Source organism: Acomys minous (genome assembly GCF_964271855.1).
Source record: "Acomys minous genome assembly, chromosome: 11".
NCBI lineage: Eukaryota > Metazoa > Chordata > Mammalia > Rodentia > Muridae > Acomys > Acomys minous.
Genome location: NC_140492.1, coordinates 58,453,467 through 58,468,327, shown reverse-complemented (window position 1 = coordinate 58,468,327; position 14,861 = coordinate 58,453,467). Strand labels below are relative to the sequence as shown.

Below are 14,861 nucleotides of genomic sequence, written 5' to 3'. Positions count from 1 at the left end.
GTGGATTACACCTCTGTGTGCTAGAGAGAGAAAGGCTGTCAGTGTCTGCAAGGACAGAGGCAGCTGCGGTTAGAAGCCAGGGCTCCCGCCAGCTGTGCTGATGCACGCTTCTAATCCCAGACCTTGGAAGGCTGAGTGAACTAGGAGGGGCATGGGTGCCAGACATGTCTGGAGGCCAGAATACTTTGGGGAATTCTAGAAAAAAGAAAATTTACACATAAAACAAGTTGAAATGATAAAGGACAAAAATATGAGTTCCAGAATGAATTAAATCATTGATAGAACTGAAAATGAAACTCGGTTCTAATTGGCTTGTCAAAATTTTAAAGATGTGGCACTTAATATACTTCTTTGCTGGGTGAGATGACACAGGCCTATGATCCCAGCACTCAAGAGCCAGAGGCAGGTAGATCTTTCTGAGTTCTTGGCCAGCCTGGTCTACAGAATGAGTCCAAGACAGCCAAAGCTTCACAGAAAAACCCTGTCTTAGAACAACAAACAGTATTAACCTTAGCTTGAGCTAGTATAGCCTAAGCTGGGCCCGACCTGTTTGATTATTCTTATTTTATGTGCATTGGTGTTTTGCCTGCATGTATGTCTGTGTGAGGGTATCAGTTACAGATGGTTGTGAGCTGCCTTGTAGGTGCTTGGAATTGAACCCAGTCTTCTGGAAAAGCAGTCAGTGCTCTTCACTGTTGAGCTAACTCTCCAGCCCCTAGGCAAATACTTTTTAGTTTTTATTTTAATTTTATTTTTTTCAAGTCACTAGGACACAGGTACCTCCAATTTGCCCTTCTAGGAGGCAGAGGCAAGTGGATCTCTGTGAGTTCGAGGACAGCCTGGTCTACAAAGCCAGTACAGGACAGCCACGGCTGCATGGAGAAACCCTGTCTTGAAAAAATCCAAAAAACAAAAACAAAAAGCAAGCAAACAAAGAAGTAGATAAATATTAGTCTGTTAAGTGGGGCTGGAGATGGCTCAGCAGTGAAGAGACTTACTGCTCTTGTAGAGGACATGGTGACTCATGACCATCTATAACTCCAGTTCCCAGAACCCAGTGCAGGCATGCACATGCTGCACACATATATACCCAGGTGTGTATGCGTGTGCGTGTGCATGACACACACACACACAAACACACACACTAAATACTTTTTGTTAAAAAATGTTAAATAAGAAGCCTGGCGGTGATGATGCATGTCTTTAATCCCAGCACTTGGGAGGCAGAGGCAGGTGGATCTCTGTGAGTTCAAGGCCAGCCTGGTCTACAGAGCAAGTTCTAGGACAGCTAGAGCTGTTACACAGAGAAACCATGTCTCGAGGAAAATTTAAAAAATGTTAAATAAAATCTGTCGTGAGCCTGTCAGAGAGGTGATAGTCTGTCCATTTTGTGGATGAAGAAATTGAGGCTCTCTGAAGCACTCAGAAGCACTTCATCTGTTTGATAAGTATTTTAGCTTTGGTCCAAGATTAGCAGTTACTATATCTCTGTTTTACCTCATCTCTACCATTGATAGAACTCTCTTACATACTTTTCATAAGGTGGCTTTTAAAAACTTGGCATACATTTTTACTACCAAATTGCTCGTCTTTACCTTTGTCGTAGTTTTGAGCCAGGAAACACATGGTTCCTGTGAAAAGCAGAATGACAGAGCAAGTGAGTTGATTTATCTAAAATGCCAGCATTTTGCAGAGTCTCCCGATGCCAGGCACAGTGGCAGTTCCTTGGGCACGCTTGCTCTTGCTTGTCTTGATGATGATAGACAGACAGACATTCTAAAACTTTTCTTTAAAAGGGAGAGAGGGTTTCAAGGCAAACGCTAAGACACAGTGAGTTTGAGTAAGCCTGGGCTACATGAGTGCCTGTCTCAAAAAGCCAAAGCAAAAAAGAAAGGCATCTCTTGAATCAAGTCATAAGGATGAGAAGTGTGTATAGCCCAGAGGGAGGGCAGGCATGTCAGAGTAGCCATGTTGGCATGGACAAGGAGTTAGGTGAAAGGGTAGTGTAGTCTAGAGATGGGTGGGTCAGAGCATCCTGTGTCCTGTAGCTTCCTTGTCTTCTCTGGCTGCCTTCATATTCTAGTCTCCACGGTAAGTAAGCGTGGAGAGACAGTGGCGGAGACGTTTCTGTCTGGACTTGCATATGAGTGTATACTAATGTTGCATTAAACTGTTCTAAAAGATAATTATAAGGAAAGAGTACTGTGTAAGTTAATATTTGTGTGCAGGGGCCGGGGGAGGTTATTTGAGTAGAAAGACTTGTATAGGGCAGGATGGCTTATGTCAGGAAAGGCCTCGTGAGCCTGTGTGTGTGAGAGCAGCCTGAGCAGCATAATGACTAGCTGGACTCCAGAAGGACAGTAACAAGAGGACCAGCCAGTTCTCAGTCCTCGGTGCCGTTCTGGTCACGCAGGCCTAGAGAGTGGGAGGACCGGGTGAGGATGTGGCTAGAGCTGCATCTTCAGAGGATGGGAAGGGATTGCCAGTGGGATCAGAGAAGAAGTGTGGGCGCTGCAAAGATGGCTCAGGGCCTACGAGTGCTTACTGCAGCCAGTCGCGGTGGCGCACGCCTTTAATCCCAGCACTCGGGAGGCAGGGCCAGGCGGACTGCTGTGAGCTCAAGGCCAGCCTGGCCACAAAGTGAGTCCAGGACAGCCAAGATAACATAGAGAAACCTTGTCTCGAAAAACAAAAAACAAAAAAAGGAGTGCTTACGCTCTTGCAGAGGACTCAGGTTCAGTTCCCAGCACCTACATGGCGGCTCACAGCTGTCTGTAGCTTTAGTTCTAAGGGATTCAGTGCCGTCTTCTGACCTCTGCCAGCACCAGGCATTTACATGGTACTCATATGCAGACAAAACATCCATACACATAAGTAAAATACTTAAATCTACAAACAAATTTTAATAATGAAGTGGCCTCTTAAGAGATTACTTCTAAGAAGTCCTTCATAATACCATTGTGTTTGTTCATGTGGTTTGAAATACAACTTAGAGTTCCTGCCCCGCAGCCACGCGGACTGGGGCCTGTGGTCTCTGTGTCCGGTTACTAACAACTTGCCATTTGGAATGTTTGCTCTTCACTCCAAATCCTCGTATCTTGGTCCCCAAGATCTGGCCCACGGATCCCTCTTAAAGGTTTCTTCCCACACCTTTAATCCCAGCACTCTGGAGGCAGAGGCAGGTGGATCTCTGTGAGTTTGAGGCCAGCCTGGTCTACAAAACAAGTCCAAGACAACCGAAGTTATACAGAGAAACCTTGCCTCGAATAAACCAAAATAAATAAACAAACATGTTAGGTGTAACATTCCACTTCTGCTAATGAAGTCCAGTCTGATGCCTGATATTCTTTCTCATGAATAAAACTGATGCATCTAGGAATCCTGCACAGGGTTGCTTTCCCCTGACTTGGTACTGACAAGTTGAAGTGTACTCCATAAAGTGGGTTTTCTTTCCTTTTTTTCCCCAAGATAGAGTTTTCCTGTGTAGCCTTGGCTGTCCTGGACTAGCTTTGTGGACCAGGCTGGCCTTAAACTCACAGCGATCTACCTGCCTCTGCCTCTTGAGTGCTGGGATTAAAGGCATGCGCCACCACCCCCAGCCTCATAAAGTGGGTTTTCAAGATGTGTCCTTGGGCGTCAGCATTCTAAGGAAGAAACCTTTGCTTTCCTCCTGGTCTAGAGTCACAGCTGAAGTGAAGCACAACGTTACCAACACTGTGGTGTGCAGAGTGCAGGGTGAGTGGAACAGTGTGCTGGAGTTCACCTACAGCAGCGGGGAGACCAAGTGTGTGGACCTGACTAAACTGGCTGTGACAAAGAAAAGAGTACGGCCTCTGGAAAAGCAAGATCCCTTCGAATCCAGGTGTGTTCCTCACATCCAGTCAGGAAGGTCGGGAGCTCTGGAGTCTAGCTAAGACACTTCACTAAGGCACTTTACAGTTTGTATCAGCTTCGCCACCTGTAAAATGAAAGGTTGGTCTGGTTTTCTTAACTCTAAAACCCCTTGCCTTCCCAGTATGGCATTTGATGGTATGTAATAACTTTAGTATGAAAAAGTAATTGACAACTTTTTCTCTCCTACATTAAAACTACCAATGCCCTGCTGGCAAGATGGCTCTGAGAGAGCGGCATTTGCCACTCATGGCTGACAACCTACGTTCCATCCTCTGAACCCATGTGAAAGGTAGAAAGCAGCGACTCCCAAGGCTGCCCTCTGACCTCCACAGTGCACTGCGCAGCTCCCTTCTCCACGGGCAGAGTTTTCACACCAAAGATCTGAATTATTTGAAAGCTTCATTAAAATATCCTCTTTTGCAGCTACATCTGTCTAAAGTCAGATTTTCCTACTAGATTGTCTGTTTTCACTAAAGCAACATATCACAATAGACAGAGTATAGAAGCAGATGTCTCTGTCATTAAGCCAAGCCTTGGCGCGACACTGCTGGATCATACTTCCTGAAACTCTGCTGAAGGGTTTTCTGTACGTGTCTTTGAGGCTGTCTGTCTGTAGTGTTCTTTGAAGGAGAGCGGCACTGCAACTCTGTGTCTGGGGTTTTCACACTTACCCGCCCTTTTTTTTTTTTTTTTTAAATTCAAGGTCTCACTGTAGTATAGTCTTGGCTGACATGAAACTCACAGAAATCCACTTGCCTCTGTCTTCCAAGTCTTGGCATTAAAGGTGTGAATCACATTTGAATCAGCTCTGCTAATTTATGTCTTTAAAGAAATTGATTCGTGTAATTTATAAAGTTATGGGTAGTTAATAGTAATTACCTTACCTCCTATGGATCTGTGTAGGACAGACAGTGATGTATCAGACTCATTCTTTGTGTTGGATCCTTCACATAACGTCAGTGTGGTTAAAGGTTTCATTGAATTCAACTGTCTTTGGTTTCATTAATTTTCCCCCCTTTGATCTATTTTTCTGTTTTCTTTTTTTAATGTTTTCTGTTTCTTATCATGCTGTTTTACTATTTTGTTCATTGTAGCTTATTCTCTCTTCCTAGTAATGTTAAAGTGAGCACTTCAGTCAGAGACTTGTTTAGCAGTGTGTGCATGGGCTCTCTCTTCCCCTTTCACTCGGTTCTGAGGATCAGTCAGGTCAGCTGACACATGCTGTGAGCACCTGCACCTGCTGAGCCCAGGGACTTTCCTGTAACTGGGCAGATCCTGAGTATTCAGGTGGAATGGGCCAGACAGTGTCTGCCACAACTGCTCGATTCTGCCATTGTAACATGAAAGCCATGGACATGTTGTAGGTAGACAGCTGGACACTGCTCAAAGATATTCTAAACAGAAATGGTGTAGCCACAGTGTGACTCGTGGTGTGGATTGTCACAGACAGGTGTTTGCTTGTTTGTTTGTTTCCCTAAATGTTTATACAATATGTTTTCTTATAAAGACTTATCAGCAGTCAGTTCCTTTATGCTAATTATTGGAATGATTGCTGAGCAACATTCCATTATGTGGTTATGTCAATCCATTCTGCAATTGATACACATTACTGGTTTGGGTCTATGATGAGCTATAAAACTGATTTTTTTAAAAAAAGATTTATTTATTTCTGCAGGCCAGAAGAAGGTATCAAATCTCATTATAATTGGTTGTGAGCCACCATGTGGTTGCTAGGAATTGAACTCAGGACTCTGAGAGATTAGACAGTGCTCTTAATCTCTGAGCCATCTCTCCAGCCAAAAACTGAATATTTTAAGACCAACTTCTGTGTAGACATGTTTTTATTTTTCCTGGGTAAATATCCAGGAATAGGATCGCTGGATTATAGATTGCTATTTTCCAACATTAATAAACCATTTTACACTCACATTGGCATTAAATTACAGTTCTAATCCATTCCTATCCCCCATTGTCTGTCTCCTGTACTCATTCTAATAGGTGTGACACACTGGTGGTTTTTTGGTTTTTGGTTTTTTTCTGAGACAGGGTTTCTCTGTGTAGCCCTGATTGTTCTGGAGCTCACTCTGTGGATTAGGCTGACTTCAAACTGCCACCACCCAGCTCAAAGCATGTTTTTTGTTTGCTGTTTAAAGATTTATTTATTTATTTAATATGTATAGGAGAATTCTGCCTGCATGTACACCAGAACGCCAGAAGAGGACAGCACATCTCAGTATAGATGGTTGTGAGCCACCATGTAGCTGTCAGGAATTGAACTCAGGACCTCTGGAAGAGCAGCTAGTGTTCTTAACCACTGAGCCATCTCTCAATCAGAGCATGTTTTTTATATCTTACCTTTTTTTTTTTTTTGGATTGTTTGTCTCCTCTCTGCAGCTCCAGGCCAACCATGAACTCTTCCTGTAGCCCAGGATAACCTTGAACTTCTCACCCCTATGCTTCCACCTCCCATACCCAGCACTATGTGGCGCTGGGGACTCAAGGCACCCCACACAGGCATTAGGCAGGCACCCCACCAGCTGAGCCATGGCTTAGCCTCGTGCATTTCAACCTTTTAAAATAGCTCGTGTTACTTGTTAATTTCTCAATGTTTTCTAAAAACAAAATAGTTATTTTTATAATTTGAGAAAATGACCATTAATTGAACTTCTCAACTTAAAAAACGTCAACAGTTGCAACAGTCTGGGCATCAACAACAGGGCCCAGTGTCTGTGCTCTCAAAACTCATAGGTGTGAAATGTAGGTCTGATTTAGAAAATTAATGTTAGAAAATACTATGACTTTTGAATTATCCCTTTTTAAGCCAGGCATTGTGGTGGATGCCTGTAATCCCAGCACTTGGGGAGGCAGAGACAGGCAGATCTCTGTGAGTTCGAGGCCAGCCTGGTCTACCTACAAACTGAGTTCCAGGACAGCCAAGGATACACAGAGAAACCCTGTCTTAATAGAAAAAAAAGTATCCCTTTTTAAAAGAATGTTTGTAAAACATGCCATTTTAAATTTAATTTTAGACGATTATGGAAAAATGTAACAGACTCTCTGAGGGAATCTGACATTGACAAGGCCACAGAGCACAAGCGTACCTTGGAAGAACGCCAGAGAGCTGAAGAAAGGCATCGAGCCGAGACAGGCACACCCTGGAAAACCAAGTATTTTATTAAAGAGGTATGTCCTGCATGCGTTCAGGCCACAGCTCTTTCATCTACCTAACAAGAACCCTGGCTTACCTAGTTAGAGTTGAGTTGGTGGCTAGCTGGGGAGATGGCCCAAACAGTAAAGACCATTTAAAAAGGAGATCCTGGTGTGGTGACACACGCCTATAATCCCAGCATTCAGGGAAGCAGAGGCAGGTGGATCTCATTGAGTTTCAGGCCAGCCTGGTCTACAGAGTGAGTCCAGGACAGCCAAGGCTATACAGAGAAACCTTGTATATATAAAATGAATAAATAAATGAAAATGCTAACCTAATGTTCAGTAATAGGATGTGCAGGCTATATTGTAAACTGTCCAGTTGCAGACATCACAGTCCACATTTTAAGGAAGACTGACATTTCCTTGCCCATGGAGAGAGAGTGAAGCGGCTAGGTGTAGATGTTTTATGAGTTTCCTCAAAGTGTATGGGCGTCCTGCACAGAAACTGTACCAGGGACTAGAAGTAAATGGCTCAGTGGTGCCGTATTTGCTTGACATTTTGAAAGCTCTAGGTTTGATCACCAGAACCAAAAAGTTCAAGTACGTGGCAAACTACCACCAAGCAAGTCTGGGAAATAACATCAGAAGACACTGAATAACAATCAAAGCCCAGGGCTGGAGAGATGGCTTAGTGGTTAAGAGTGCTGACTGCTCTTCCAGAGGTCATGAGTTCAAGTCCCAGCAACCATATGGTGGCTCACAGCCATCTATAATGTGATCTCATGCCCTCTTCTGGCCTGTAGGTGTACATAATTAATAAATAAATCTTTAAAAAAAAAAAAAACAATCAAAGCCCAGAGTGAGTGAGAGCATGTAACAATGTCTCCTTGGCCGCAAGAGTGTGGAGAAGCCATGCCTCATGTAGATTCTGAGATGCTGATATGAGTTGAACTAAGTGATGTCTAAATAGATTCCAACTGCAAAGACTAAAAAGCCTTTGTTGTTTGTGACTTTCTGGTTGGTCCAGAGAAAGATGGCTAATAACTAGTGCTAAGACCAAGAACATTTTACTTTTCTTTTTTCTTTTTTTTTTTTGGGAGGTGGGGGGGGGCAAGGTTTTCGAGACAAAGTTTTTCTGTGTAGCCTTGGCTGACCTAGACTTCCTCTGTAGACCAGACTGCTTGGCTTTCTTTTTTCTTTTCTCTCTCTCTGTTTTGTTTTGTTTGTAACATTTTTCTTATAAATAGCTATTCTATAACCAATACATCCTTTTTTTGGAGACAAGGTTTCACTTTGTATCCTTACCTGGAACTCTATATCTACTAGGCTAGCCTAGAACTCGGAGATCTGCCTGCCTCTGCCTGCGCCTGCCAAGTGCTTGGCTTAAAGCATGCGCTATCGTGCCCTATAGCACCCTGACAGTCTTGCTACGGATGTGACATGTGCCTTGTTAGGGTTTCATTGCTGTGAAGAGACACCACGGCAACTCTTACAAAGGAAGACATTTTATCGGGACTGGCTTACAGACTCATAGGTGTAGTTCATTATCAACATGGTGGGAAACATGGCAGTGTACAGGCAGACATGGTGCTGAGTAACTACATCTGGGCCTGCAGGCAGCAGGAAGAGAGAGTGACACTGAGCCTGACTTGAGCGTCTGAAACCTCAGACCCACCCCCAGTGACAGACTTCCTCCACATCTACTCTAACAAGGCCACACCTCCTAACAGTGCCATTCCCAATGAGCCTGTGGGGCCATTTGCAGTCACACCACCTCGACACATAAACAGCCCATTCATTGTTTATATGAGATACTCACAATGTTTCTAAGATTTATTTTTTGTGTATGAGTGCCTCAATGTGTGCCCGGTACCTGATGGAGCCGGAAGAGGGTGTCAGATCTCCTTGAACTGGAGTTCTAGTTATGAGCCACCCATGTTCTCGGAGCCAAACCAGTGTCCTCTGCAAGGGCAACAGCTGCTCTTAACTGTTAAACCTCTTGCCAGCCCCTTGTAATATTTTTTCTTCTCTTTTTTTTAAATCCCCACACACTGATGGTAGACAAATAAAAAATTGATAACAAGTCTAATCAAATGATGTGTTTGTTCCAGCCTAGATGCTTTTTGGTAACTGCCACTGGAATCACAGTTTAGAAATGCTGGTGCACGCCTTTAATCCCAGCACTCAGGAGGCAGAGGCAGATGGATAGGGGCCAGCCTGGTCTACAAAGTGAGTCCAGGACAGCCAAGGCTACACAGAGAAACCCTGTCTCGAAAAATTAAAAAAATAAAAGAAAAAAGAAAAGGAAAAAAAAAAAGAAAAGAACTGCAGGCTCAAGCCTGGGTAGCTTTGCATGTGTGAGCCATGACACAAGTACAGCAGATGGGCTCGAGATGTCTGATATTAGTGGCCGCCCTTGTTCTGTGTGCGACTGGATGGGGGTGCATGCTATAACGTGTGAGAAGCACTGCAGGGCACCAATAAGGTGAGGGTGGTCACCAGAGCCATAAATGTGAGCCGCTATCCTCATGCATGGCTCTTTGCCGCCAAGGCTATAGAGAAGCTGCTATGTCTCCCATGTGGTACTCCACAGAGCTTAGCATATTACAGTGCTTCGTAAATATTGTTATAAAAATGTTTACTTCTCGTAGCCTCCATTTCCTTTCTGTTAGACTCAAACTCAGTCCTCCTGCCTCAACCTGCAAGTACTGAGATTACAGGTGTGTTCCATCCACAGAGCTCAAAGCCTCTGTTTTTGTCTATAAGGTAAAGTGATTGGGTGACATGTCTTTAATTTTTCGTATAACATTGTATAATGTGGTTAGCAGACATCTTCCTCAAAAAGCAATGTAAGCCTGATGTCTAAAGACCAGGTGATTTCATAGAGTGAACAGCCCAGTGTTGCTGTTGGTAAAGACAGGAAGAGAGGCTCTAAGAAGAGTTGCAGTTGAGAACAGAGAGTAAACTCAGTTCTGAGTGTGAGGTTAACAAGTGGGGATTTCTAGGCAGTGTAAAATAATGGATGAAAACGACTGTGGGTTGGCTAGTGTTAGGGCGAAGGAAGAGGAGTTGGATTTTAACTTTCGTAGATTTGCATAAACTCCTCCTTATGGTTCATTGCTAAAACAGGGCCCAATGAAGACAAGGCTTACTCAAGGCAGCTCCAAGGAGCCTGCGTGGCTAGGTTTAGGGTGACTTGGGGGAGTAAAACAGAGTTCAAGCTCTACATTACCTGACCTTCTGTACACTGGCCTGCAGCCCTCAGCACCCTGACCTTGACCGCCATCCTGATGTGTCTGCTACAGTCTCCATCTGCATTGCTGCTGCAGCTCTTTCCTCCCTCTGCTCTTTGACCTTTACTTCATGAAGCCTCCTTGTGTTCTGCCTGCTGCCCACGTTCTGAGGCTCGGTCTGCAGCATCTTGGCAGATGGCAGAATTGCTACAGGTGACCTGCAAAATGCCATGTCCAGGAGCCACAAACTAAGTATTTCCACACAGCATAGTTCCTTTCCTGCCCCTGTGGCAGAGTCCCTGACAAACAGCTAAAGGGAAGGAGGAGTCATTCTGGCTTATGCTTCAGGGGCTGTAGTCTGTTCAGGCAGGGCATGCTGGGAACTTGAGAATGCTGGTTATGTCACCTTGGCAATCAGGTCCTAGGAAGCAGAGCTGGGCAAAATTCTTCCAGAATCCAGCAACCTATTACCTAAGCCATCAGCCTCTGGCTGACAATTCACATTCCGCCTGTAACTAACATCCCCTGAGCTTCAGGCATGGTCTGAGGTCTCAAGCACGGAGGCTCTAGTGAACTCTAGTTTGCTGTTGCTCCTGCCTGGGTTTCTGATTTGGAGATGCTGGCGGGATGGCACTTGAATTCCCTCTCTACTTGTTTCAGGGAGACGGCTGGGTTTATCACAAACCCCTTTGGAAAGTAATTCCATCACAACCAGCAGAGTGACACAGGCTTTCTAAGACTGGACCAAATGAGGTTCTCCTCCATGTACCCCAAGCCCTCTAGACGGAGTTGTTGCACTGAGTGACCTGCCTCCTAGTTGTACAACCTGAACACGAATGTACCTACTCGAGCCCATCACCCTGCAGCAAGACCAAAGTGTTATGGACACACGATGGGCCTCTCAGCAGCCTGTTCACCACCGTGAGCAATACCATCTTACCGCCTTCCACCACGAGTACCCGTGTCACCTTTTATCTCACCCGTGCCCCGGGGCAGCAGAGAACCGCAGTGGGACTGCAGTGGCTTTGGTTCCTCTCTAGTGGGAAGTCAGTCTCTGCAGAGTGCTTTGCTGTCTGTCCATAACTGAGGTGTTCACTGCTCTTGTAAGCCAACCCAGAGGGAGACGGACGTGACCTGCAAGTGGATTCAGCCGTTGTGCCTGAAGTCAGTGTTCACATAGCACCGGGCTGTATGTAGTCACAAGGCCTTTCTTCCTCCAGAGGCTGTGCCTGTGTCTGTGGAAGCCCATCGCTCGCTCTGGTGGAACTCTCTTTTAAAAATGTATTTATAATTAGAATTGTAACCATGGAGGAATTTTTCTTCTGAGCATTTTAATATACTTGAAAACAGCATTGACTTGAAAAATTTCAGAACATTTTTCAATACCTAGTTTTATTAAATATTACACTTAAGAGACAATTTTTTAAATGTCTTCATGTCAACATGAGATTTTGGCCTTTTTCAAGAACTAAGGCATTAAAAAATAGCAAATATTAAAAAAAAAACAAAACTGTTACTTTTTCCTTACCTATTTTCATGTGTAGGTTCATATTCAGTATTATGTGCTATCCTGAGTAAGTTTGCTTTATCTGACCTCTGTTAAAACTAAACCTGTTCATGTCTGTCAGTAATTCAATTATGTATGTGACTGAGTGCACGTAAAGTATGGTTTTATTTTATTTTCAAGGAAATTTAAATGCTGAAGAAAGGGTATGAAATAAGAAGCAGGAATTTGCATTCAGGTACAAATTGGTTTTTTTAAATAGGTATTTTATTGGGGTTGAAGAATTGCTGGCAATGAACAGAATAGTGCTAATTATGGTTTTCATTTATCCAAGTATTTGCTGAGCACCCACTCGAGGTGCTGACACTGTTACTGCAAGCTACCTTCACTGTCCCAGAGTGGTGCCTTACCCTGCTCCTGCCCATGTGGTCTTCCAGTCGGTGTGTGGAACACGCACCTGTCACTCATCGGCCGTGTCAGGCGGCTGCATTTGTGCTCTGAAAAACTGTTTTCTTAGTAGGGTTAATAGGATGAGAACAGCGACAATGACATTTCAGCAAATTGTAAATTAAAAGAATTGGTTTGTGTACAACCACTTTAATGACCCCCTTTCCATTTTTGCTGTGAAGTGCACTGAAGAAAATCTCAAAATGAGCTATAGTTCATGTGTTGAGAAAATTGAAAAATAATAAAAATAGAGAACAGCAATGTTGTCGTCTGCTTTATGGAGAAAAATAGTTTGTTTTTGTGGCATACCGCCCCACCACCACCCCCAAACCCAAGAGCTGTCTCCAACTGATAGTCACTTGCAAATGAAAAACTAGTTCTCTCTAGGGGCGTCTCCAGGGTAAGCTACATGGATGGCCAACACAAAAAGAACTCAATGTCATCTTTGGGCTTGTGTTATTATGGGATTCCTGAACAAACATGTATCTCTGTGTCTATGTGTGTTTCTTGTGCCTTTTCTTTGGCTATTTTCTTGTTTGAAAAGAGCCAAATATTTCATATCCTATTCTGATATGTTTTATTATCTTAGTTAGGGTTCTGTTGCTGTGAAGAGACGCCATGACCACTGCCACTGTTATAAAAGGCAGCATTTAATTGGGGCTGGCTTGCAGTTTCAGAGGTTTAGTCCATTATCATCATGGCGGGGAGCATGCAGGCAGACGTGGCGCTGGAGACAGAGCTGACACTTCTACATCTGGATCTGCAGGCAGCAGAAAAGGAATGAACACTAGGTCTCGCTAGAGCTTCTTAGACCCCAAAGCCTGTCCTCAGTGACCACTTCCTCCAACAAAGCCATACCTACTTCAACAAGGCCACACCCCCTAATAATACCACTTCCCATGAGTCTGTGGGGGCCATTTTCTTTTAAACACTATATTGTATTTTAATGTTATTAGAAGCAAGCTCAGTCAGTAGAGCATGATACTCCCCCCTCCCCCCACTGGAAACAGGCTTTTTCTGTGTTAGCCTTGGCTGTCCTGGACTTGCTTTGTAGACCAGGCTAGTCTCGAACTCACAGGGATCTGCCTGCCTCTGCCTCCCGAGTGCTGGCATTAAAGGCGTGTGCCACCACGGGCTTTGGGGAGAGAGACCTGAAGAGATGGGAGGAGAGACTGGAGGGAGCGAGTGGAAGAGAAGGAAGCCTGCACCACGGCTTATGTGGAGGAGAAGCACATGGCCGGCTGGTGTGGATGGCCCAGATGACGATGATTAGCAAGTATGTGGGATTATGAATGGGAGGTAGCTCCATAGACATTATTAGAAGCAGATGGCATGAGGATACCAGCCCCAATATAGGAGGTAGTTTAGGGGATTAATATCTGCCCTGCCCCAGGTTAACTAAGGCTATTTTAAAATATAACAGGTGTTTGTGTTTCATGTATTGCTAGCAGGTTAGAAAATACTGATGTCGTGCCGGCAGTGGTGGCAGAGGCAGGTGGATTGCTGTGAGTTCGAGGACAGCCTGGTCTACAGAGTGAGTCCAGGACAGCCAGGGCTACACAGAGGAACTCTTGTCTTGAAAAAAACAAAACAAACAGAAAATAAGGGCTAATAAGAAACACTATTAGGCCATACTTCTAAATTAACCACAACATAAAACAACAACAAATTATGTAGCTACTCAGTTGAAAACAAGAGTTTATATTTATTTGGTAGTTGAGAGGGTTGGTTTCCTTTTAAACTATTAAGGTAGTACATGCTGAAGTCCTGAGCCTCAGGCAGGAGCATCATGAATTTGAGGCAAGCCCAAGCTACATATTAAGACTCTTGACTCCAAAGGGGGAAAAAAAATTCTTAACCCTTTAGAACCCCAAGTTTACAGAGTAAGTTTAGACCTACCGAGTGTTTGTTGTTACTTGTCTTACTGTTATTTGTGAGACAGGGTCTCACTATATGGCGTGGCTAGCCTGGAACTCTGTATGCCGGGCTGGCTTTAAACTCACATAGACCCACTTGCCTCTGCCTCCCAAGTTCTGGGATTAAAGGCGTGGCGGTGCGTGCAGTTAACTGGGGTATGGGCATATGCCTACAATCCCAGTTCTTACAAAGCTGAAGCGGAGCAGCTTGAGTCTGAGACCAGTCTGGACTCAGCCTGACAACCTCAATTTTACCTCTGCGATCTACCTAGTGGGATGAGAGAAATGACACACAACCTACCTGTAAGTTGTGTTTTGCACAAATGCAAGCAGCTAGTCCCTCATGCTAGAGGGACCAGTGATGCGCCCTGAAGGTCTAGAAGTTCCTGGAGGGTTCCTAGTGTTGAGCCGTGGGCCTTGACCACAGCTGAACTGCAGTTGAAAATGAATGAGGTTGGTATCTCAGTCACTATTCTGTGGCTGTGGAGAGACACCTTGACCAACTGTTATGAAAGAAAACATTTTAATGAGAACTTGCTCACAGTTTTAGAGGTTTAGTCCATTATCATGGCTGGGAACATGGTGGCAGGCAAACAGAACAGCAGCCCCCTTTGGCTCATCTATTTATCATGCCCAATTAAACACCTTTTTCTAACCCTGGGGGTATGGTGGTTTGAGTAGGTATGGCCCCCAAAGACTCAGGTGTTTGGATGCTTG

At 44.4% G+C, this 14,861-nt stretch overlaps 1 protein-coding gene across 2 annotated transcripts in view; it reads left to right on the top strand.

Moving 5' to 3' along the window:
* Positions 1-12,489, top strand: part of OSBPL11 (oxysterol binding protein like 11) — a 60,427-nt gene extending 47,938 nt beyond the window's left edge. For both annotated transcript variants that reach the window (XM_084802147.1, XM_084802146.1), the window contains 3 exons: positions 3,680-3,862; positions 6,924-7,077; positions 10,938-12,489. In XM_084802147.1, the coding sequence (XP_084658273.1) occupies positions 3,680-3,862; positions 6,924-7,077; positions 10,938-11,000 (400 nt within the window). In that variant the 3' untranslated portion in view covers positions 11,001-12,489. The remainder of the gene's footprint in view (positions 1-3,679; positions 3,863-6,923; positions 7,078-10,937) is intronic.
* The last annotated feature ends 2,372 nt before the right edge of the window (positions 12,490-14,861 follow it).